Source organism: Pithys albifrons, chromosome 7 (genome assembly GCF_047495875.1).
Source record: "Pithys albifrons albifrons isolate INPA30051 chromosome 7, PitAlb_v1, whole genome shotgun sequence".
NCBI lineage: Eukaryota > Metazoa > Chordata > Aves > Passeriformes > Thamnophilidae > Pithys > Pithys albifrons.
Window position 1 is genome coordinate 21389109 of NC_092464.1, and position 25079 is coordinate 21414187.

General features: G+C 38.5%; 1 protein-coding gene across 1 annotated transcript in view; it reads left to right on the forward strand.

Moving 5' to 3' along the window:
- The first annotated feature begins 1256 nt into the window (after positions 1–1256).
- The window catches only part of TRDMT1 (tRNA aspartic acid methyltransferase 1), a 29535-nt gene continuing 5712 nt past the window's right edge, over positions 1257–25079 (forward strand). The window contains exons 1-9 of the mRNA XM_071560260.1: positions 1257–1375; positions 9772–9881; positions 11558–11634; positions 13292–13363; positions 17046–17111; positions 18577–18646; positions 19561–19644; positions 20168–20538; positions 24368–24425. Of these exons, the coding sequence (XP_071416361.1) occupies positions 1312–1375; positions 9772–9881; positions 11558–11634; positions 13292–13363; positions 17046–17111; positions 18577–18646; positions 19561–19644; positions 20168–20538; positions 24368–24425 (972 nt within the window). The 5' untranslated portion in view covers positions 1257–1311. The remainder of the gene's footprint in view (positions 1376–9771; positions 9882–11557; positions 11635–13291; positions 13364–17045; positions 17112–18576; positions 18647–19560; positions 19645–20167; positions 20539–24367; positions 24426–25079) is intronic.

Genomic DNA, 25079 nt, shown 5'->3' on the forward strand with positions numbered 1-25079 from the left:
TGCTCTCCTCTGGTACCTCAGCTGCTACACTTTCACAAATCCTAGAAGTAGACCTTGGACTTCTTATTTTAGTCACCTGCTTATTGCCATGGCTGACAAATAAAGCAGCAGCCCCAACTCTGATAATGAAGATCCACAGGTGAATGACAGAATTGTTTTGAAAAAGCTGGGAAGGACCAATATTCTTACTATGAAATTTTGTTTCTAATTTCACCATTTCCCACAGTTGGTGCATCCCATATTCTGGAGCAGTGCATTGAAAGGCAGCAGATTTCTCCCTTTTTTGTCCTTCAGTTTCAGCTAAAAATTCTTCCTCCACTACAAGTCAAGGTAGGAACTATGACATGCTGTGTAAGGCAGCTTTTAAGGAAAAAATAAATATTCCTCAAATCCAATTTGCTTTTGGCAGGTTCCTAAGAGGCCCCACAAAAATATAATTAAATGAAGAAACTATTTGAGAAACATGTTGAACTTCATTTGGCACTTTTTTTTCTTTTTTTTTTTTTTAGTGTTTCATCTTCATTTTACACTCTGAATCTGCAAACTGAGGCATAGGTGAGCATCTGCTTGTCTGTGGTGGGTAACCCACCCAACAGTCTGCAAGCTTTTTACTTTGTGCTTTGGTTGAGTTATATATATATACACATATATATATATATAAGTATGCATGCATGCATATATGCACTTACATAACACTTGTTTTAAAAACAAACTACTTTTCATGGGCAACAATGTCATTGCGTAGCCTCTTCCTTTTCCATTTAGCAACACCAATTTCGTGATGTTGGGGTAAATTACGGCAGTTTCACCATTATTTCCCTCCTTCCTGTTCCACCAGCGGTGCAGGCTTTGAAATGACTGCACAAATCATTCCCTAAGGCCGAAATCACGCTCGGACTCGGACACGGACACGGAGAAGGACATGTGTATGGGCTGCCCAGCCGGAGAGCACCCACCCTCCTTGGCCTCAGCCCCTTTGCCCGCCCCACAGTCCGCTCTGCTCCCCGTGCCGGGGCCGGCCCCGCTCCCGGGATGGCCCCGCGGGGTCCCGGCCGGGACGGTCTCTCCTGCGCAGCGATCGCCGCCCGCGGGGCGCAAGTGGGGGCCGGGGGAAGCCCCCGCCCCACGCCCTCCTCAGGGACGGCTGAAACGTGGGTGGCCTCGCCCCCCCTCCTCCTCCTCCTCCTCTTTCTCCTCCTCCGGGGCCGAGCTGCGGGGCCGGCTCTGGGCGGGGGGGAACCAAAGCGCCGCGGAACGGGCGGGCGGCGCTCCGGGAGTCGCGGGGCGGGCGGGCCGGACGCGCTGGCCGGCATGACGCCGCTGCGGGTGCTGGAGCTGTACAGCGGCATCGGGGGCATGCACCAGGCCCTCAGAGGTACCGGCGACCTCCCCGAGCCGCCCGTCTGCGGGGGCTCCTGCTTAGCGAGGGGACTCCTGCCCCTGGAAGAGGGCGCTGTGCGGGGGACCATTCGTGGGGCCCGCCAAGGTGCCCCTCCGCTCCCACAGCCCCTTCCCCAGGCAGGGTGTCGGCACCGCGTGTCCAGGGGCACGCTGGGATGGAAACGAGGGATCCGTGCGCCTTCTTTGTCCCAGGCAGCTGCTTCTGGAAAGGCCATGGTTTTGTGTTTGTTGCTATGTGCTCTGCCTGGTGCAAACGCGCCCCTGCTGCAAATGTGGTCGGGGCCATTGAGACGCATGGGCTGATAACTCAGGTATCCAGGTGTCCCTTATCCAGGTGTCCCATGGGCATGCACGTGGGCTTGGTTTTCCTGGCACGTAGGTAGGTGAATACCTGATGCGTGTTCCAGTATGAGCCTGAGCATCTGAGGCTGGTATAACGTTTTATAAACATGAAACCAGAATATGGGATTTGAACTGATATCGAGAGCTCACACCAGCCCATGTGCTCAGGTGAGTGACTGGTACAAGGAACCCCAGAGCTCCATTTGTTGAATTGTTAAAAGCATAATCTGGGTGACCTTCAGAAAGCCCTGTAGACTCCATGAATTGGTTTCCTGAAATAAAAAAATGAGCCAGTACTATTGATTTCCTTCGTAAAGTACCCTGGGCCTTATTACTTGGAAATCCAGGTTTCAGCACACATTAGCATAATTTATGAGGATCACCATAATAATTGTAACTACAGTCCTTCAAAACCTTCAGCCTTCGGAAGCACTAGCAGCCCTTTTATTATACTTTACAACAGCCAGCATTGTCATAGAAATACCTGGTAGAAACTGGCCATATCTTGTTATTTTTTCATGAAGCTATGCGTTATTATAAGTTTATGCTTACAGAGTGGAATCCATTTAGCATAATTTATATACTTACAATTGTCAATTTGGCGTTTTTTCTACTATCCTATTTGTGCTTGAATGTGTATATGTGTTTTATATATAAATATATAAAATATGTATTTATAATATATAAAAATACACAAAATAGGTTTGTATGTTGTTCCTAACCACCTGTTTTAAGGGTCCATTTTCCTCATTTCTAGAGACATTCTTAGAATTAAGAAGAAAGTGTATCTTTTTGTGGAACTGCAGATTTGGGGGTTTTTGTGGAATGAAAAGATGTGTTATGCTTTGTACATAGTGTTCATAGCTGTGGTGGTGACACGCTGCTTTTCCAGGAGCTGTATGGCTGAGGTGATGGGGAGCTTATCTACGTGCTGTAGACAATTTTCATATTTTCGCAGCAAGTGGACTGCTTCCTGAACACCATGGTCCTTGACTTGTTACTGAGTTATCTAGCAATGTTTTTGCCATAATAATAAATGTCTTAGTGTGCTGCAATTGTTAATAAGTTGTCATGCTAGATGATGATGTCGTGCTGGTGAAGGGACTGGAGCACAAGCCCTATGGGGAGAGGCTGAGGGAGCTGGGCTTGTTTAGCCTGGAGAAAAGGAGGCTCAGAGGTGACCTCATCACTGTCTAGAACTACCTGAAGGGAAGTTCTAGCCAGGTGGGGGCTGGTCTCTTCTCCCAGGCACTCAGCAATAGGACAAGGGGGCACAGGCTTAAGCTCTGCCAGGGGAAATTTAAGTTGGATATCAGAAAAAAATTCTTTCCAGAGAGAGTAATCAGGCATTGGAATGGGCTGCCCAGAGAGGGTGCGGATTCACCATCCCTAGAGAGTTTTAAAGTGAGATTCGTCATGGCACTGAGTGCCATGATCTAGTAAGTGAACTGGAGTTGGACCAAGGGTTGGACTTGATGATCTCAGAGGTCTTTTTCAACCCAATCGATTCTATGATTCTATGTGATACTTCATGGATTTCCACCTAAGAAAACACCATTTGCAACTCAGTAAATACTTAAAAGGACAGGAATGTTGAGAATGTGGCATTAGATTGTCAGAATACTGTAAACTTGTATCCAAAACATAAACAGAATTGGTGAAACCCCAATGGATAATTGCTACCCAAGGTCTGAAATCATGTCACCTATATTGTGTGGTTTGGAGGCCAAAGGAATTAATCAAACCCCTTGTATTATTTCCTGAAAAGGTAAATTTATTTCCCAGTTTACTGTTTCTGAACTTGCTAAACAAAACTGCTTCAGTGTCAGTGTATGTTGTAATATCTGCTCTTCTGGGTTTGCATTTGACTGGAGAAATTGAGTATGTGTGAATAGTGAGACTGAGATTTCTCAGGAGTGGTGTCAGCCAAAGCAGATGAAAGGACTGTGTGTAAGATGACATTCAAAGTATTATTTGTGTAAGTGATCTTGACTAGTACTAAATGGTTAAGTGCCAATTAAAATCTGTAAAGTCAATGGACACAATGCTATTTGCATTACAGTTGGTATAACATTTTTCAATCTGAGTATTATTTTTCTGGGAAGCATATGAGAACTCAGCACATAAGCCTTGTGTTCTCTTAGAAAAGGGTCAACCATAAAATTCTAGATGAAAGCATTGTTTAGAGTGTTGTTAAAGGTAGTAGTCAGGCAATATGAATAAGAAGGGTCTATGGAATTTGCACTGAATTATGTATTAAATGACAGGTTATTATATAGAGCTGGGTTTGATGAAATGGATTTCATCTGTGTGGTGTAGATAGACTCGGGCTTTTTGATAATTTCTGCTGGTTTTTTGAGTCCCTTAGACATCTGGATTCAGTTTTCTTATACAGTTTATAAAGAAACCAAATACAGTCAAGGGGCATTTAAGTGTTTGCTTTTACGTGCAAATCAAACAAAAAAAATGAATATTCTTCTGTAAGGACTCTAACAATAGGGTTTCTTATGTGCTTTAGGCCTACATGTGTACATGAAACCATGCTATTTGAAAAGGTCTCTGTTCCATTTTTTGGCTGTCATTTAGCAGTGGAAGATTTTTTTGACATCTTCAATTTAAATCAAGTACAGAAATATTAGAAGAGTTGTGGCTTTTTTCTGTAAAAGTATGAAGCTTGAAAGAAATACCTCTATTTTGTCAGTGCTTTCATTAGCCACAAGAGACAAAGATTATGTATAATAATATATTTTCTTCATAAGGTTTCTAGTGAATCTATGCAGCCAAGAGAAATAATAGGAACATGTAGGAAACAGAAAGAGTGTGGAATATTTCAGTGGCAGCACACCAGGAAATTGCCTTGTTTTACAGAAGGGATTTTGCAGCTCTGACAAGCAATGGCTCAGTGCGTGTTCCTGGCCATGTTATGTGGCCAGTTATGGTTAGCAGAGCTCGTCCAGCTGTCTGCCTTCCTGTGAAATTGCCAGTGTTTTCAATTGGCAGATAGGTATTTTTCAGGAAATCTGATGCTGCCTTTCCTACCTTGATGCCCATTTTGGCTGTAATCTTCTGTAAACTTAGTTTTATGACAGCATATTCTTGAGCCTGTGGGATGAGGGTGTTCGCTGTTTTGGCAGCTGTCATTAAAATGGAATTCATGTAGCACCAAATAGTACACAATTCGTTTTGAGATTCTGCAGGTAGAAATAATTGAATTTTCACATATTCATGGAAGTTTATACTGTCTTGTAAGTGTTTCTCTGTTTAGAGTACATAGAAGTTATGAGTAAATAGTTTCATGGTTGAATCAGGTTCTTTTTGATAGTGAAGAGAAGACAGTTCCTGAATTTAGGTTTCACTCCGAAGCTGAAAAAGAAAAAATCTTGAGGATTGTCAAGCTGTAGACAATTCAGCATATGCAGAATTTCTAGGTTAAAGCTTGAATGCTTTAAACTCCACAGACCTGCAACAAGATAGAATTTAGAAAGTCGAGCTTGATTAAGGTCAGAAGTCAGTGAGTCTGTTCGTATTCACAGTCTTGAAAGACTGAAGTAACAAAGAGATGGAAGTGCATTTCGTCCTCTTCCCACTCTGTATACCAAAGCTTATGGGATTTATAAAGGTTGATGTTTAAATCATTTATGTCTAAACATATGTTAATTCTTTATGTATATGTGAGTGATTTTATTCTTTATACATGAAATGCAGAGTTTCTGCAGTGAAAAGTAATGTGTTATTTTTAGAAAATCTATGGCTACAAATTCATTTCCTTAGCAACTTTCCATCAAACAAACAGCCTGCTCCTCCTCATTCCCAAACAAAATAAACCTCAACCGGCTTAGTAATTGAGGCAGTTTTCCCATGAAAAGTGGATTCCACGTCCCTGCCACAGGTGTTTGAATTCTGCAAGTTCACTTAAAAAAAGTCTGTTTGTGTAAAACATAAAGGGACGTACTTGGTGATATTTTTCCTTTGCAATTGTTCCATTTCAATTTTACAGAGGAAGAATTTGAGTATCTTGTACTTTGTCATGGCTGTTTATTCACTTTATTTGATTGTTTGTGAATTGCACAGCATAATAAGGTGTTGTGTGTAATCACATTGAGCATAGCCATCCCACCAGGGAGCCAAAGGACACAAAACTGACAAGCAGCTTTAAGATTCAGCACAAAGCAGAACAAAAATATTGCTGGTTTGAGCAAGTTTTTACACCTAAACTCATTTTGATTTAATGCTTTTCTAAAATATAGCCCTTTGTAGCACAGGATGGTGCCCGTTGTGCTTTAATGTAAGTTTCTAAAATTTGTATGGCTGAACATGAACAAATCGTGTGCAAATAGAGCAGAGGAAAAAGTTGCTTAGTATCCTGCAGGAAGCAAGTGTTGAGTTTACTGATAGTCCTGTTGACTGTCACCATGGGCAGTTCAGTCTAATAATTTCAGGCAAGAGCTGACAACTCAGAATGAACTCTTTGCTCTCTATTTTAGAAGGAAACAGTACTGTAAAAACATGTGACTCATCTTCTCCTTCCCATCTGTGTCCATATATCTGTTAGAATAGATAATGGTTCTGCATCCGTATTTCCAATATGCTAGAATCCACCAGGCTGCCCTTGCTGCAAACACAGTGTGTTCATATGCTCTGTTGACATTGATGGCTCTTATTACAAAAGTACAGTAGTAATATAAACAGATCTATGTTAATTTTAAGGTCTGCTAGAAACGCATGACAAAGGGATCAATTCTGGAGAGAAAAAGGACAGATCTTGTAATGTCAGAAATTTTATTTTTGGCATTTGAGAATGGCACCCTTGGGTTTGATTTTTCCAAATCAGATGCTAATGCACGTATCCTGTCTTCCTTTGTTCCAGATGCCACACCTTCCAATCATTACAGCAGTGTCCTTGTCACTCAGGGGTGTCTGTTCATAGCTGTTATGGCTTGTAAACATCATGTACAGGACAAAGTAGAGAACTGGGACCCAAAGTTTGATAGCTGCCTCTTTACGCAATTTAAGTAACAATTAAAGAGCTTCTGCTGTGTGAGCCCCAGACGTTTTAAGCATTAAGTCCAAAATCAGTACTTTACTAATTGGACAATACAAATTTGATTTCACCTGCTTTCAGTGAAGAGAGAATGCTGCAATCTAGTCTGTCTAAAAATAAACTAAAACGCCTCCCTCAGTAACTTCCCCATCATGTCTGTGGCTTCCGTTTGAACTACAAATTGTTCAGAAAGGCCAAGTCTTAGTTCAAAAACTCTCATGTTGAGGAATCTTGCAAATCAAGTATTCCAGCAGGCTTTTAGTTTCACTTACGAAATGTGTGTTATTTTTGATTAGTTTGAATAAAATTTTATGGTTTCTGCATAGTTATAATTCTCTTAAATGGCTGTGTTTTGAAAATTGAATATACTTGTTTGGGAGGGAAAAAAGTCTCCAGAGCTGTATCTATTTCTGTATTGAAGCTCTGCTGTGTATTTTGGGGAGCTGATCCAACATCTCACCAAGTCAGCAATTCCTGTGTTGGTTTTGTGTCTTTAGTCAGCAGGGATAGTTAGGCACAGTCATGATTCTGTTTTTCTTAGATTCTGCTTTCAGGAGTTTTTTTATGATACATTCTTAATAGTCATTTTCAAGCAATAAATATAATTGCTATAGCAAAGCAGAATATCACAGTTTGAGAAGAAGTTATTTAAATTTCAGAAATCCTTTAGAAATGTATTCTCACATAGTTTGAAATTTACACAAGCTTTTCTTTGTTAGGTTGGATCTGTGAGATCTGCTTGTCTGCTCAAGCTCCTTCATGCGTTTCCAGGGTATTTCCACACAAATACGCTTAATCAGCTTCTAGAGGGAGCCTGTTCTGTAACAGGAGCTCCCAAATGAGCCACAGATTTTAAGTGAAAAGGAGGAGAACTTTTGGAAAAATTATCAGATCTTTCAATTGGGAAGAGAGGATGTCAGGTGGAATAGTTCAGGAAAAGTTGCTGTCCTTTCTCCTTGCTGGTTCACATCTCTGGTTTAGACTGAACATTGCATTGCAAGGGGATTCCATTCATTACTGTTAGCTCTGTGCTCCCTTTCAGTATTTCCAGGCTTTTGGGCCTGTGAAGTCCTGTGATGCAGATCCATAGTACGTCTTTTTTTCTTGTATGTGTGCAGGGAGAGATTGGATTGGTGGTAGTAATAAAGATGAGTATCTGAATCACGAGTCGCGAGAGAAAGCACAAAACTTGTCTTCCCAATTGTCCTTTTTAAACTATGTGTTGATTTAGATAATAACTGAGCTTCTTAAATTTTTTTTTATTTTTCTTCTGGTGCCTGGAAACTGCAGCAAGGGTCAGCTTGTCAGGACCATATGTTTTAAGAACTGAAAGAATAAATTGAGAAAAGCAGTCTCTTAAACAGTATTTGGAGTTTGTTCCTGTTACTTGGATGTCACAGCTTTGTTAGGTAGATGGAAGTGTTGGTTCTTGAATATGTTTGTTAAATTGAGACAGTCAAGCAGTTTCTTTTCACACTAGGTGTCAGTGTTAACATACCTGTTCTGTAATCTCAGGTGGCCTTGTGAGTACACCTGTATTGAATTCTCAGTTACAATAACTTGTGGTCAAAAGGTCAAGACAGTAATGTCAAATAATGATTTGTATGTTGACCCTTAATGGCCTGTAAATATTTATCTTGTGAAAATCCTTATCTTTTTGCCCTCTATCACACCAAGTAAACCAAGAAGAACCAGCTCTGTCCTTGTTGAAATGTTTGCTGCAAGCTTTCCACTACCCAGATTTCTCTTTCATCTTGGTTTTGACCAAGATGGCCTTGGAAACCTGAGAGATAGTAGATGGACGATAACTGCATCATTCACAGTAAGGTCCACTGGGGTCATCACAGTTTGGTTTTCATCCTCTCAAACTGTAACTAATTAGCTGACTAGCAGTAATCCATGAGCTGTCTCCTAAGGTCATTTGTTAATGTGTTACTTGAGCATATTGTGAGACTATTCAAAGGCATATAGTTATCTACCTCGTTTCTTTTGGTTTACAAATTTTTCTTTAAATTGCTTGTGTTTCATCTGGGGCTTTGTAATGCTGAGCATGATATAAATATCCCGGTGGTTGCAACTGATCTTATGTGTATGATCTGTTTGCTGCCTGCGGCTGTAACTGTGACCACAGCCCATCTTCCTGGAGAAAAAACCTCAGAGAAGGTATTGTGGTTAGTAATAATAAATGGTATGACATGATGAGCAGTGGAATTGCCACTCTTTGTATCTCTTTAGCTGCTGTAGAATCTTTTATTCTGTTACTCTACAAATTAGCCATTGCTTATCTACATTCTTTTTAGTGTATTTTTCTTTCAGTGTTTTAGTTGTCAGTAGATTTGGTACACTGTCCTCTCATCTGTTCAATAACACCTCTAAGAGTCCAGAAGCAATTCCTTTGATATCAAGAGAGGAGTTTGTTATTTTGAGGACCTTGAATTTGGAGGAGGCAGCAGTTGGGTTTGAGGCCTAAGGTTTTACTGAAATACAAACTCAAATATTTTTCAGGCAACTTAAAAGGTTTATTGGAAGAGCACATGTACCTCAAACATACTTATTGGTGCCATTTTTTTATAATGAGAAGTGGTGTACTTCTAAAATAGCAGGTTTAGTTCCTGTAAGTTGTTAGAGGGTGGAAAGGCACAGGCAGTGGCAGGGGGTGCTCAGCAGGTTCACTTGGACTGCTTTCCTGTAGCTGAGAAACCTGCTGGCCACAGAAACCAGCAGAGTGCAGGTGAGTGTTATAGAGATGCACCCTGTTTGGAGTTTATGTATCTACTAATTATCATTTTTGGATACATAAGGAAGGGAAGTATTGCCCATATGATGGGAAAAACAGTATATTTTTCACAGAGTTTTGAAGGCAGCACAGCAGAGTTTAATTGTCATTTGCCTTTTGTTTTTGAGCGTAGCTGTAGCACAACTGAGCAAACACACTCTTCCAAAAGTAGTAAAAAAAGCTACAGTTTCAATTTTTTTTTTAATTTTAGAAAGTTGCACATATGCAGAAGTTGTTGCTGCTGTTGATGTGAATACTCTTGCCAATGATGTTTATAAGCACAACTTTCCCAGCACACCGCTATGGGCAAAGACTATTGAGGTGAGTAATTAATGTGTTTTTTACTGTAGTCTGGCATTTGTAGATGTAACTTGATTTCTCTATCCTTATTAGTAACAAGAGAAACAAAAAGATTTGTGTTGTTATAAATAAAGCAGTTTTACAATAATTTTAATTTCCAGTGCTGTGATTGCTTGTTGCAGTTAGAGAGATATTCACACTGCAGTCTTTGCCTTGAAGTCTTGACTGCTGCATCAAGAAAGGTTACATAAATGTCAAGAGAAATGCTTACCACCAGTAAAGGAATGTGAAAAATCATATTTTTAGATTAAAAAATATTTTCATGTACTTTGAAAGAATTTAATTTAATTATTTGGAGGCATGCCTTTGTTTTGTAGTTATAGTTGACCTCAGATAAACATAAGAAAATACATTGGATGGAACAGTCTTGAATTTTTTTTTTAAATGGGCTCCATAGATGAAATGTTTAGGAATTCTGTCCCTTTCCAAATTATTTGAAGAAGAACTAGGTAAAATTGGAATGTGTTTAATTTAAATGAAGGGCAGTCTAGGCATGCAGTTTTGCCTGGATTTAATTAGAAATTACTGTATACTTCTTAATCTTCTTTTACAGCTTTACAACAGGACTGTAAAAGAAAGATACTGTGTCTGTTTTAAAACATGAGCTTAAGTAAGAATTAAATAGATGGCTAAAGGTTAAATGCTTATTCAGCACCCAATAATAAAAGGCTAAATGATAGTTTACAGTTATATAATGGAAAAAGAAGAAGAATGCTTACCTGTGTCTTCTTATAGTAGACAAGAACAGGTTATTACAGTCAGTAAGACCTTCTTCAAATTTATTAGGAAAAAATGGCAGTTTTTGTCTAATTTCTGAGGCTAGTTGTGGTATCTTTGGTATATAGATATCCCTCAAAATATGTAAGGCAGTGATTTCTTTGTCCAGTTAGTCGATAATTTTCCTTCTTCTCTCCTCCTAACCATTAATATGTTGTCCCTCTAGTGTTGGTTAAAATTTAGTTTAGAGAAACTTTTACCTATGTAATTAATTCATACCATTAACCTCATACTTTCTTTTCTGAACAGAAATGTTTTTGCAGAGTAGAGTTTTCAGGCATTCAGTATCTTTAAGGAATTTTTACTGGACAAAAACAAAAATGAAATTAACTCTTCTGTGGGATGCATTCTAATGAACTCCTAAAAGTTAAACCCCATAGTTTGGACCTGTGAAAATTATCATGTTAAGACTTGAGCTACTGTTCTTTGCAGATGTTTTGTCTTTCTAAAAGATCAAATATTTTTCACATATTTTGAATATATGAACACTCGGTTTGATGTACAAAGTCTTCATATCTGGATAATGTTACTTATTTGGGGAACATAACAGGTCAGTATCTACAGAAAGAGCCACTATACATCTTTTCGGAAAGAAGTAGATAAAACCTCAAGATTATGGATAGATGCTAACATTATTGGTGTTTTGTTTCATATTCAAAGCAGTGAATCCATATTTGCATTGTGTGGCTTGCCAAGGTAGAAAAGATTTTGAAATTATTGGGTCAAGAGGGAGATTACGGGGTTTTTTTCCTAGATGAAGCACATAGAAGAAATAAGCTGGGCAGTGTGATCTGAAAGATGACTTAAGAGTTTCCTCCAGTTTTCAACACTCAGTCTTCTATTTTTTTTTTCCTTTTCAGGGCATAACACTGAAAGAATTTGACAGATTATCTTTTGATATGATTTTGATGAGTCCTCCCTGTCAACCATTTACAAGGTAGATACAGCACATGTGGAGAAGAAAGTGCAGTTACTGCAATATATACTGTCAGAGGAGGTAACAAAAGAGCGTGAGATGGGACAGCTGGCAGCTGTGGGTTAAAAATACAGTTTAAATGTAGGAATTAAAATCTTAGCTTGTGAAAGGAACTTGCTAAATAACTGTTTCTGTAAGGACATGATATATGTTATAACAGGTTGACTCTGCTGATTTTATTCGGTGATCCTGTCTCCTTTAGAAAGGGTCATACTCGTTTTCAAGAGTTACACTGTGTGTGGTTCATCTGTGTATCTTTCTCTTCCGAAGCAAAAATGTTGTAGCTCTGTTCACCATGATGTTTACTAAAAGAAAGAAATGCTGCAAATTGCATCTTAATTATTGACCACATTTCTTGTAATATGTAGATATTAATTCAGTTTAAATTAAGCAAGGTTCTTACAGCACCTATTTTGTGTACTGTATTGTTCCTCTTATAGTACATTATGAAGATTTTTCTGTTTAGGAGTGCTGCCTTTCCTTTTAGATACAAATCTAATGTTTTTCTGGGGCAACTCCAGAAGGAGGATTGCAATTTTTCAGTTCTGCCTGAGACTTAAAAGTGTAATCTTTTTTTATTTGTAGTTTGAAAATTGCACATGCACACAGATACTTTATTCTGAGGAATATTTCTGTGTTAGCCAAGACAAAAGGATAATGGCTTTGAAGTGATTTTGTGGATGATACAGAGAAATAGCTTGCTGATTAAGAACTGAGTTTACTGAGATGTTGTCTGTCAGATTAGTTTGTAATTCATATCATTTGTCAGCAGTGACCAGTAGAGATAAGAATCTGGTAAATGCACTCATGCAATGTAGTAGCTACATGAAAAAGATGGTGATGAAACTGCTTATGTAAGAAAGTAAATGTCATTGAATGCTCTAAGATTAAAAAGAAATTCCTCTAAAGTGATGCTAATCTTTAAAAATTATTAGTGCAAACCTATAATGTATATAGGAATCATGTCTTCAGTTTTTTTTATAATGCAGTGAAAAGAAAAATCTCTGTATGACTGATAATTTACAGACATGCTAAAGCTCTTCTACAAAAAATTTACTATTTTTTAAGAGCTAATACAAATAAAAGCTAGGGAAAGGCAGGCCTGGAATTCTTATTATTTGTGTAACCTACATAATCTGCTCAGTTTAATGTTACTAAATTCGTTACAAAGTTATTCACATGGCACTCGATGCTGCAAAAGGGTGAGCACGAAGGCTTTAATTCATAGAAATAATTTAATATATTCAGTGCAAAATAGCAGGGTATTCCCAGAAACCCTGTGGAGTCTTTTTGTTCTTTCAGAGTCAAGTATGTTCAAAGAGTTTGCTGGACAAGACCAGAATGCTAAACACTTTGCAGGCTGGGGAGGGGATTTCATTACTGAATACTTGGATTTTAACTTTGCTGTGAGTGGATGGATTCCAGGGCAGGCTTTTGTTCCTTAGAGCATCTCGTAGGACACCTCCTTTATGAGCATGGCCTCATGTCTGCACATGATGCTTTTGCAGAATCGCCTTTTGAAACTCTAATGAGAAGGTGTCAGCATTCGGTAGAAAAATGTAACTCAAATGTCAGTCTGCTCCAAGTAATGCACAGGTGTTTCTTTATTCTTTCTTAGAACTGGTCGGCAAGGTGATGTATCAGATCCACGGACAAGGAGCTTTCTCTATATACTTGATATTCTACCAAGGTATAAATGACCTTCTGCCTCCATTCTACAGCATTTGTTTTAACTAAGTGGGTCTCCTATATTTCAGTGAGACAGATCAGCTGTAATATTTCACAAGGATACTACTAGTGCTGTGTTGTATTACTTGTTTGTTTTCACACGATCATGTGTAGCTTACAAATACTTGTGTTTTATTAATGCCATAATCATCTCATTGTTTCTGTATATATTTTCATTGTCTGGTTTCATTTTTATTGTGTTGGTTTAAACTGTTGCTATTTCATAAATGAAAAAAATGAGTTGCATTGATTTTGTGCAGAAGCAGGATTAGATGATAGGTTTGCCAACAGGTTTGCCAACTGGCCTGAAGGAAACATGAAAATTGTTTGAAATACCAAGTTAAAGAAGCTTACATTCAACACTCAGTTATCTTTTGAAGAGGCAACATTTGAAACTGTTTAAATCTCTTACTGACTACACAATATGATGCATCTTCCACCTCCTTTGATTCTTTCTTTAAGTCTCTGTTTTGTCTTTTTGGTGGTGCTTCTAGATATCTTGGGGCAGACTGTATATTTTTGGTTTGTAGTACAATTCATTAGTTTTAGTAGTAATACCAAAGAATTCAAATAACACTGCATTTTCTGAATAGTGTCCTTGTCTTTGTATTTATCTGTTATTTTTTGCCTGTTCAGATCCCAGTTCCCTGCAAAATAGCTTTAATTATCTGTATTATTTATGCCTTGAATTTTGAAACTGTAAATCCAAGCCGGGTGGATTTTGCTGATCTATTTTTATTGAGAGTGTTAAAAATCAGTTCTGAGTAATGCATGTAGTCTTTTTTAGGAAGAGATGCGTAACACACTAAAGAACTCTTCCTGGGGAAGCAGAGCAAGCGGTGGTTCAGGGAGATTATACAGCAAAAATCTGTGCTTCTGGATTGAGATGTCCAGCGGGCGTCAATTGACATGAGCCCGAGGACTGGCATCAGTTGCAGTCCAGACACTCACCATTCCTGGCAGTCCTGCTTCTGCTTGAGGCTGGACATCCATTCTCTCTGTATTGCTCCTTTAGTTAGTCTTACTCTCAGGGTTCAGGGAGGATGAAGGGATGTTTGCTTGCTCTCTTTTTTTTTTTTTTTTTAATGAATGGTTTCAGCACAGAAGAAAACCAGTACCAAACAGCCTTTCTTTCAAACTGCTGTTAACACTGAGAGAAAAGGGTCTTCAACCTTCACCCAGAATTTTTTTGCAGCCAGCAACATTAAGTGGGACTATGTCTCTGCCCTTGTCATCATCAGATAGAGAATGCAGACACAGAGGGGCTGGGTTACTTAGCAGGGATTACCTGAGAAATCTGTGGCAGAGAGCACAGAAGAGAGCACAATACAGATTCTGCAGCCCAGTAAGTTAGACAATAATAGGTAAAAAGAATGGTTATTACTACTCCCTATACTTTTGTCAGAGACACAAGAGTAGGGAGAGAACTTGTGTTTTTCAGAAGTTGCAAAGGATGTCTTTTGTGGAACAAGGAATGTAGCACAGGCCCTCAGAAATTTCAAAATTATCAACAAAACAACGTGCAAGTTTCTAATTTGTGGGAATAGTAGTACCTTCCCTTAAGGGAATCCTGACTTCAGTATTCCTTTCCTTTGAACTGAGACACAGTGAAGAGGCTGGCTGCTTTTAGGACACTGTTGTGCATTAGTACGGAAATGCTGCTTCCTGGTTGCTATGGGTTTAGCTGGATAAGGGGCAGAAGCTTTTCCTTCTCAAAACCAAAGCTTTAGACACTACAGGACATGTTTTTCGTCATGACGATGCAAAGTAGCTGGGCTTGACTGTGACTGGTTATCTCAAGACCCCATGAGACACTGCTCATGTCACTTATCTCCCTGGGGCAGGTTGTTTCTGGAGGCAGCACTTAATGTAAGCAGTCTATAATATGTTCAAAATGGTGGCTTCTGCAGAGTTGCTCAATTCCAGTTTTATGTTTCAGTGAGATAGTGGTTTGGGGTTTTTTTTGTATATGATACGTTTGCCAGACATTGAGTATGGAGTATTTCAGCCTCCAAAAGGGAAATTCTTAATACAGAAATTACCACTTTACATTCTAAATTGATATGGCATATGTGCAGTTTATCAAAACTGTAAAATAATTAATTATTCTGTGGACATTCTTACCTTTTGCTCAGCCTTTTATAATGAAATGTTCCTGAAATGAGGCTCAAAGATAGCATGGCAAAACAAATAACCTAGAGATATGGAAAGGACAATTTTAAGATATGGAAAGGACAGTTTCAAGATCTGGAAAGACCTGGGAAATTCTTGGATCACCCAGCTGGAAAATGAAGTCTGACCCAAATGGTCAAGATAATGTCTGTGTATCATGTCCAAGGCATAACCGGGGAAATCCAATGCTGAGACCTCAAAGTGCTGCTTTTACAGAGACATTTGTAATATTAATACCTGCCAAGTACTTAAACACTTACTCTTTGTGTAGTGATTACTTGTCTTGTGATCTGTTGATCCTGTATGAGCTCTTGCATTTGCTCTGGGTTCATTATTGTAAAAAGAAGTTTCATAGTAGGTGATGATGATCAGTGTGGGTAAACAAACCAGCAGATATATTCTCCATTCCTCTGCAAGGAATGCAGCTGCTACTGCTGCTTTTTTCTGTTTATTTTTTTTTCACTCTTATTTTTAGTATTTTTAAATTTGTCATAGTATCTTGCCCATTTTCCAGTTTCTTGTGAGATGCATTGGTTCTTTTATTCATGTGAATGTCAATAATTGGTGGTAGTTAAGAATGTGCTAAAACAAATTCTGCTGTGATTTGGACTGGTGGAAGTCCAAAGTAACTTACTGACTTAAATAAGCACAGAGCTGTTCCCTGGGAGGATAAATATCCTGTTTCTATATGCTGTTCTGAGATCCCAGTGTGTGACAGACATTCTGTATCTACATTAACCTTACTAGAGAATTAGCGCCACAGAATGTTCCCAGAAAGTTGAATCTGAATCATCTGTGCTTCTAAATTGTTGGAATGGTCCTGAGCACGGTTTGGGCATGTTCATTTCTCCAGAGATTTAAAATGCTGGTTTTGGAATGTGCCTATTTCCAGACCTTTGCACTGATAATGCTAAACCTCTGGTGCCTTCTTCCCTTCCCCCCATCAAAATGAAAAAGTTAAGTATAGAAAATTAAGGTTATCTGCAGTTTGAGCTTTAAACATGTTGCATTTCTTAAATCAGTTAGATGAACACTTGTTCTGATGTCTTATCACTAAAGTTGATGTGACATTTTGACATTGATTGCAGGTGTAAGCACTCGAAAGCAAAAGTTTTATGGATAAATAGGGATCTTTTTCTCCCCAACAATTATCTTTTCTATTACAAACTCAATCTACTGAATATTCTGCTTTAGGAAATGAACAGTAGTAAGCATTTTCAAAAGTATATGCATGGACTACAGGTGGGTACAGCTGTTCTTCTGAGCATAAATGGGGTTTGTTGTTTTTACCAGCAGTGCACATTTTCAATTCAGTTGGGAATGATTTGAGGGACATTTTTGAAGGATGCTAAACTTTTAACAGCTAGCATGATGTGGAAGTACTTCGATCTTTCTGGTAGCTAAACAAATCTGTGAACGTATATAATGTACTTTGCATCTTGTTACTCTGATTTGGTTTTTTTTCTTCTTAGGCTTCAGAAGCTTCCAAAATACCTACTACTAGAAAATGTTAAAGGGTTTGAATCTTCTTCTGCAAGGTAAAGTCTAATTAAATTATTCAGGGTTTAGTTTGTATTAAAGGATATTTTCTTTAGAAGGGGGAGGTGGGATTTTTATGTCCTAGAATTTGAATTAATAAGATAGAGTGGTGTGGGATAGGTAGCAGCTATAGGTTAAACATATGTTTTAAATTTAGGAATTAAAATCTTAGGTTGTGAAAGAAACTTGCTAAATAACTGTTTATTTTTCTCGGCAGATAAAATATGTTGTAACAAGTTGACTCCAGTGATTTTGATGATCCCATCTCCTTTAGAAAGGGTCATACTAGTTTTCACAGAAAAATAACAATAGGCATAGCACTTAAGAGGTTTTAGGGTTTTATTTGTGACAGGAGCCCATGGTATATTATGTTAAGACCACAGTACAGGCCGGGGGCTTTCTTGAGTACCTCTGGTGATAGTAGGTTGTCGCTGGTTCAGGGCTACCCTCAAATGGTTCAGAGATACAGTATTGAAGACTCTATATGGTCTTGGTCTGAAATGTAGAAGAGTAAAGGTGTCATTGCCTAATTACCTCCTGACAGCAGGAGCATTCTCCTCTCTTGTGGCCAAAAGAGGAGACAGAAGGTTGCAGTCTTCCTTGTCAGTTCCTGCTGGAATCGAGTAGGATCCTTCTGCAGCATTCCTTAAAGCACCAAGAGCAGCCACTCTGGATATCATACTCCTTAATGAGATTGACTGGCATCTGGGAGTCATGCTCAGCTCTCTCACTGGTTCAGTGTTTGTGGTTCTCTGCTCTAGTCCCTGTGATTCCCCAGGCTATGCCTTTCTGGCTGGTGCTTGGAACAAGCTGTAGTTCAGAAAACATCCCAGTTAGAATGCTTGCTTTCTCCTACGACACTTGGGGTGCAGTGTCATATACAGGTCACAGCTCCTGCCTGCTGTATAGTTCCAGCCTACTGCAGTCTGCATGGAATAGAAAAGACAAGTCTTTTAAAGATTATTTCCATTGCAATGTTTTTCCATTGTTTACAGTCCAATCTCACTTATTATCAAAGCCACCTGTTTTTGTCATCCCTTGAGTTAGCCTTTTCATTCGGCTTGGCTGGTGCTGTGTATCTGAGCAGAGGGAAGCAGTGAGCTATTTGTAGTGGCTTTAATCTCCTGTTTTATGATTCCAAATAGAGGGACTTTCTTACCCTCTGATTATTTTTCTCACTGACTCACTACAATTACTCTCCTAGAGACTGGATGTTTTTTGAAGGGGCATTTGCACTGTAGTAGATCCCTGTGAATGTATAATAGTCACTAACACTGAACTTTTTATGTTGTCTTGTCAAGTTCAGAAGTGGATGGCATCATATCTGTAATTTGCTGTCCCAGTTCTTTGACTGAATGCCCTGATACATATGATGTTGCATTTAATGTGTTTTTATTTGCAATAAAAAAGGGCCTAAAGGCTGTGTGAAGTGAGTAATTGCTTTTTGATTATTTTCACTGCCAGAATTGAACTTGTGCAAACACTTGCAACATGTGGATTTAAATACCAAGAATTTCTCTTGTCTCCAACCTGTGTAAGTAGTAAAATTGCTCTAATTTTATTTACCTGTTCAAACTTCACCGAGTCCAAGAACAATACAAAGTGATCTTTTGCATTAGAAGGGAGAGTCATGCCCAAAGCTGAAGGTACTCTTGAATGAGGAAACCATCTGATAGGACTTCTGATTTCTCATACTGGCATGATCCTCTTGCTGTTTATGTTCAGATTCTAGTCCCATATTGCTTTGCCGCCATTTGATATTTTTAAGAAGGCATGAAGTTACACTGGAACCAGGAAGATGGTTTTCCCTGCAGGAGCCTCATTGCTTCAGAAGTGCTCTGCCTGTGAATTTCCCAGCACAGAAACTGTGACTGTTACTTGTGGGAGGAGGAGCTTTGTTTCCATGTTTGCCTGGCAACTGAAAAAAGAGTTTGAGAGAGATTTGAGATTGTGCAAGACTAACTGGAAGCAGTAAAGTACCACAAATATTTGAGAGAAGCGAACAGAGCGTAGCTTGAAAACCAGTTGTGGTGGATTTATTGCATTGTTAGATGTCTTACAATTCCTTGTTCAGAAAAGCAAAGAGAGACCCTTTTGCTTTTAATAGAAAACAGATAGTATAGTACATGTCCCCAGAAACTGGGATGCATGTAATTTTTCTTCTTACATCACATATAATTTTGTTTGCATTCCTGTTCATTTACAGAGAAAGTCAAAACTGTGAGGTACAAAGAATAATTTCCTGCTTGATTCCTTGAAAATACCTAGGTATGGAAGTTACAAGTGCTTAGATATTGTTAGCTAATACTGATATCTCTGAAGTCACAAAATATATTAGAATGTCATAGTTCTGTTATTGTATATAATGGCAGATAACTTGTGTGATGGTCTAGACCACATTTTCTCTCTTTATTGCATGGACTAAAGGCTTGTGAATTTTGCTTACAGCTTGGCATTCCCAACTCTAGGCTGCGATATTTTTTGATTGCAAAGCTTCATCAAGAACCATTTTCCTTTCAAGCTCCTGGTCAGGTGAGTCTATTAGTGTTAATTGAATTTGCTTCATTTCATGACGATTGAGGGTTAAATTTTCAGTTTAATGGTGTGTGTTGATGAATGGAGAAGAGGGTTAAGCGTTACTAACAGAAAAGTTAAATTCTTTCCCCAACAGAAAAGTTAAGTTCTGTCTCCTTTTTTCAGCCTGGATACTGAGTTTTTAAAGGACTGATGTGCACATCTGTGGCTTTAGATGTCTTTAAGCAGCTGGGGGACTGTGGCAGATAGTGGGCTAGAAAAAAAACAGGTCATTCTGCTACATGTTTCACACCCTTGGAAAGGTCTTTTTGCAAGGGCAATTATTTGCAGTTGTTCCTTACATCATTGCCAATAGGTCAGCAAATCTTGATGCTACTGTTTTTTGAAACCTTTGTGAAAATAACATCAGAATATTACTTACTTGATTCTGAGCATCGCTGAAAGAATTCTTACTGCAGGATTGGCTGCCAAGTTCTTTATTAAATACAGTTTTGGATTTTTTGTTGCAATTTCTTCTTAGATATTGACAAGATTCCCAGATCAGTATCCAGAAGACTTACTCAAGGACAAAGTCGCTGGCAAAGTGGTTGAAACCAGTTCTTCCTTGTCTTCTGAAGAGAAGAATTTGGATACAAACAGTGGACCAGATTGCAGCAGCAAGAAGAGTTTACCAGAAAGGGCCTTTCTTTTTAAGCTTGAAACAGAAGAAGAAATAAAAAGGAAGCATGATCAGGATGATAATTCCTCTATTCAAATGTTAAAAGATTTCTTGGAAGAGGAGAATGAAGGAATGAGTCAGTATTTCTTACCCCCAAAGTCCTTATTGCGCTATGCTTTCTTATTAGACATTGTTAAACCTACCTGCCGGAGATCCACGTGCTTTACAAAAGGGTAAGGTGCAAAGAAAGCGTTTTGCTGTATCATGGTATGATATTTTAAGTGTACTTTTGCTTGAGTCCTGTAAAAGCACAGAGAGATGTTTCATCAAAAAAACTTGGGTTTCTGAAAGAAATCCCCAGATATAGTGTGCTTCCTGGTCCAGTGGAATGCCAGCAGAGAATCTGTCTGGCAGAACATCATGTGCCCATGCCAAAAAGACATTCACAAAAGACAGTTGCCATTTGTTGTTGACCTTCACAGAAGCTTAATTACCCCTGCGGAAATATGGTTCCAGTAGACTGGTATAGTGCTGATTCATTAATGAATTTCTTTATATTGCTCAATGAAGTTACAAAGTGTCAGGCATGACAGATCCATTCCTCATTAAATCTGTCTCCACTGTACATTTTATTGATTTCTTGGATTTTTCAGCTGTGTAGATCAGAATAGCTGTGGATTGGCCATATGTCATGAAACCAGTTAGATTGCTGCATTACGAATCACATTTGATGGAGCAGAACATCAGTGCTTCTCTGTCTAGTAGTTTTCTAATTTGTACTTTTAAGTTTGCTTGAAGTTGGTGAGCGTTCTGAAGCTCTGTGGACAACTGGCCAGGAGCTTTTCTGATGAATGCATTTGTATTGAAAAATGCCAATTGGAGCCTGGAAATTTGTGGGAATAGTATTTTTTGTCAATATTTTTAATACTGACAAATTTTTCTAATTAGATTGTTTGTTTTGAATTCTCAGAATGTTTCAATAAAATGGCTTAGATAATGAGTTAACACCAATTGTAATGTTTTTTCCTGTCAGTTGAAATTAACTGCCAGATTGACAGACTTCCTTCAGATTTTGTGATTTTTAACTTTTTGGCAATAAAAAAGAAAATTTCAAAAGTTCAGAATTTGTGCAATAGGAAAGCCCTTCCCCTAGCTCTCATTGACAGAATATGCCTTTTCTGCCTTCACTCTTTTGAGTTGTGGGGGAGACAGAGTCTCGTGGGATCTGTTTCTTAACTGGAATAATTAAACAAAAACCTTAGGCCAGGACAGTCTCTCATGTATCCCACATATGCCTTAAGTGTCATCAAAACTAAGTTGGCCGCTTGTGGATTCACTGGAATATGTCATGATAGTTTGTGGTCATATTTATCAAAATCACACTGGAGGAGGCTTCTGGGTAGTTAATATGAAGTTTATATACATAGTGGTGGGAAATCTGACACAGAATATGACTGTTGTCTTTCTGCTGCTGTGGAAGAAGACAGGCCAAATAGTTGTGATGGTAGTTCTTGTCTCAAAATGTAGGCATCTGGTCTTCTGTCTTTGTTTGCCAACATAGTTCTCAATTTGATCATCTCACATCTCTGCATTAAGAGAATTATTATAATTACATCTCAGGCTTCATCCAAGTCACTTTCTGAGGCTAAGAATAAGTCCTTGCTGTATCTGTTCTAGGAGTTCTTTTTTTATGTTACTCTGAAGTGTGGGATTAGGAAAGAGGCCCCTGGATGGAGTGTAATAGCACTGCAGGTAGTGCAGAGAATCCCTCTGCTGTTGTGCCTTCAGGTTATGCCTTCTCCAGGGCCCTCAAACTCTGATATTTTATCAGTGTTTTTTGCCTTTCTGCCTTTGTCATAACCAGTGTTGTCTTCTGAAAGGCTTTGGTGGTGTATAGGGCAGAATGGAATGGCTTGGGATGCATGAGAGATCATGCAGATAGTCCTGTGTTCCCTTCTGGCATTGGACTTCTAGGGACTTGGGATGGGATTGCTGAGTTCCTTGAGACTATGAGCACCTTTCTGAGGAGTATGTTTATGGTGACTGAAGTTATGAGAGGAAATTACCTGTTTTTAAGGACAGAGGAAATGAAAACTGCTTCTTTAGATACAACCATTCTGAACACACTTCAAATTCTTGATACGCTAGTGACAAGAGAAGCAATACCTTCCAAAATAGTGTAAATATCAATTACAGAAATGCTATCTCCCTTTGTGGAAATTACTTTTTGTCAACCATAACATAGGACACAATATATCCAGAAATAAAATATTATATGTATGAAATTGGAAGATTTTTTTTGAAGCTTGCAGAAATAAAGCGGGGAGGGGAATCTTGTATCAGATGAAAATTGAAAACTAATTTCTTAAGCCAACTTCTTTCATTATAGCTGGTAATGAAATGTCAGAAAATCAATACATCATTTTTTAGTGTGATAAAAATTAATTATGTTCTGGGTCTAAAGTAAGCATGCTAATTTTTTTGGAGTCAGCAGCTGGAATAGTAATTAATAACAATCCAGCTAACATTGCATTGGCCATCTGCCCACTTTTACATTAAAAAACCAACACACAGAGCCCCCAAGCCACATTGACACCAACTGGATTTTTGGGGGATGAGTTCTGTACTCTACTGCCAATTATTTAGACTGGAGTATTTATTATAACATGGATTCTATTAAAGGATTCTTTCCCCCAATAAAACTCCTAAATACCGCTTTGAAATTTACCTAATTTATTTATTTTGGCTCAGATATATTAAACTGAAATATGTTCAAATGCTATATAAGAGGAAGATCAGGATCCCTCAGTGGTGTCTGTTCCATCATTAAACTTGGTATATTAGGGAATTTTAAGAATGCAATTAACAACCTAAAGATGATATATTTACAATGCAGTTTGATTCCATGTGGTTTTAATCTGCATCAGTGTTTAGGTCTTCTGTTCTGATCCTGAGGAATATTTGTAAGCACTTTATTTTAAAATGAGTGCTACTCTGACGGTTATTGGCAGAATTGTAACTGAGGATGAAGTACTCAAGATTGAGCCATGCTGGGTCATTGTGTCTGTGCTGAAAGGAGAGTATTCCTTTATTCACTGTGGAGTTAGAATGGCTTGAAACAACTCCTTCCAGTGCCATGCTTTAGGAATGGGTCCCCAGGGGAGCAAAAGACCTTTATAACTGCCTTTATAGATGTAGACATAAAACTAGAGAATACTGTCTGTTAATGTAATAATTAATGATGATCACTTCTCTCTAATGCAGGGGATTTTCTGAAGTTCTTTCACAATGCAAAGCCATCTGTTGTCTTGATTTAACCTCTTTCTGTTCAGGATGTTCAAACACTGTCATAGTTAGGCCATCAGACTATGTTTCTGAAAGCCCACAGTTACATTTAAATGATAGCCTGGAAGAGACTACAAAGTAAATATGTTATTATGCAATCAACCACAAAGCATACAAAACAGCTATTGTATGGTTTTAGAATGTAAGTTTGCATACTCTTTAGTTGCATTTAATCTTTTTCTTCTTTCTTTCTTCGAATGCTCTGCATAGCTGCCTGGCCATCCCCCTTCCCTCAGTGGAAAGTCCACAAGGAATGAAAGTTAAACCTGACTAAACCACTTTGTTCCTAATGGTTTGACATGAAAGCTGGAGGCACGCACTAATGGTTCTCCTTTGAATAAGGAGAGCTAATTTGAACCCCTGGGACTGCTGACCTTTAAGACATTTTGCCTTAATGTAAAATTAGTTTGGGCACTGTAGATGGGTCTTTTTGGTGATGTTATGCTTGAATTCCTGGGCCTTGTGTAGTTGCCTTGTCCTAAGGCATTAGTGTGGATAAACCCTTGTGCGCTGAGTGCAGGTTCATCCCCAGAGAGCATCTTCAGAGGGTACTGCACTCCAGGGGTTAGCATTGGTTATAGCTTGGGCTTTACCTATCCAGGAGCCTGTTTGTTAATTAAGGCAAAGGAACATAAGTAAGCTACCTGCATCTTTGCAGTTGTCAGTGGTGAGATCCAGCAAAAATATTCATTTAAGATTGTTATTATTGTTGTTAAGGTATGGACACTATGTAGAAGGGACAGGCTCCGTTCTACAGACAGCAGTAGATGTGCAGGTGAGTGTGTAGCCTCGCATATTGGAATGACTTGTTTTGAAACTTGAGACTTGTTTTTTCCTGTCTTGTCTTTTGTTATCTGCATATTATAAGAAAAAGCTTTTAAAAGTACATTTTGTGGCAACTGAGTTCAAACTGGTTTACTCTGTGTTCCTAAACAGCAGTTTTAGACCAAAATTATTTCTCTGCCTCTCTATGGGGAAAACATGAGTTGTGGCTGTTTTATTATTTGTAGTTTCATACAGAGGTTTCATTTAAAGTTACTAGTTCTATGGATAAACTACAGTGTTGTGACTTGTGGGCCATTCTTTGTACATAGATGATCCAGTAAATATTGTCAAATGTTTAATACAATTGAATTTCAAAATTATAATTTCTCTGGGAAGAGTATTTTGAAAAAGTTCTACTGTTGATACTGAGTTCACCACAGAGTGGTATTTAGGTATTAGGGAAGGTAATAATAAATGTACTGATGAATCAGCATTCAAAGATGCTTTTCACAAAGCCCATTTTGTACACAAGCACTTCCTTCTGCACTTCTGTGAGGTTCAGTAATATTATAGGACATTTTTAAGCATAAAAAGAATGCAGCTCTGGAATTCAGAATAATCTCAAAGCAAGTGTATTAAAACAGCTGCAGTCATACAGCTTAAT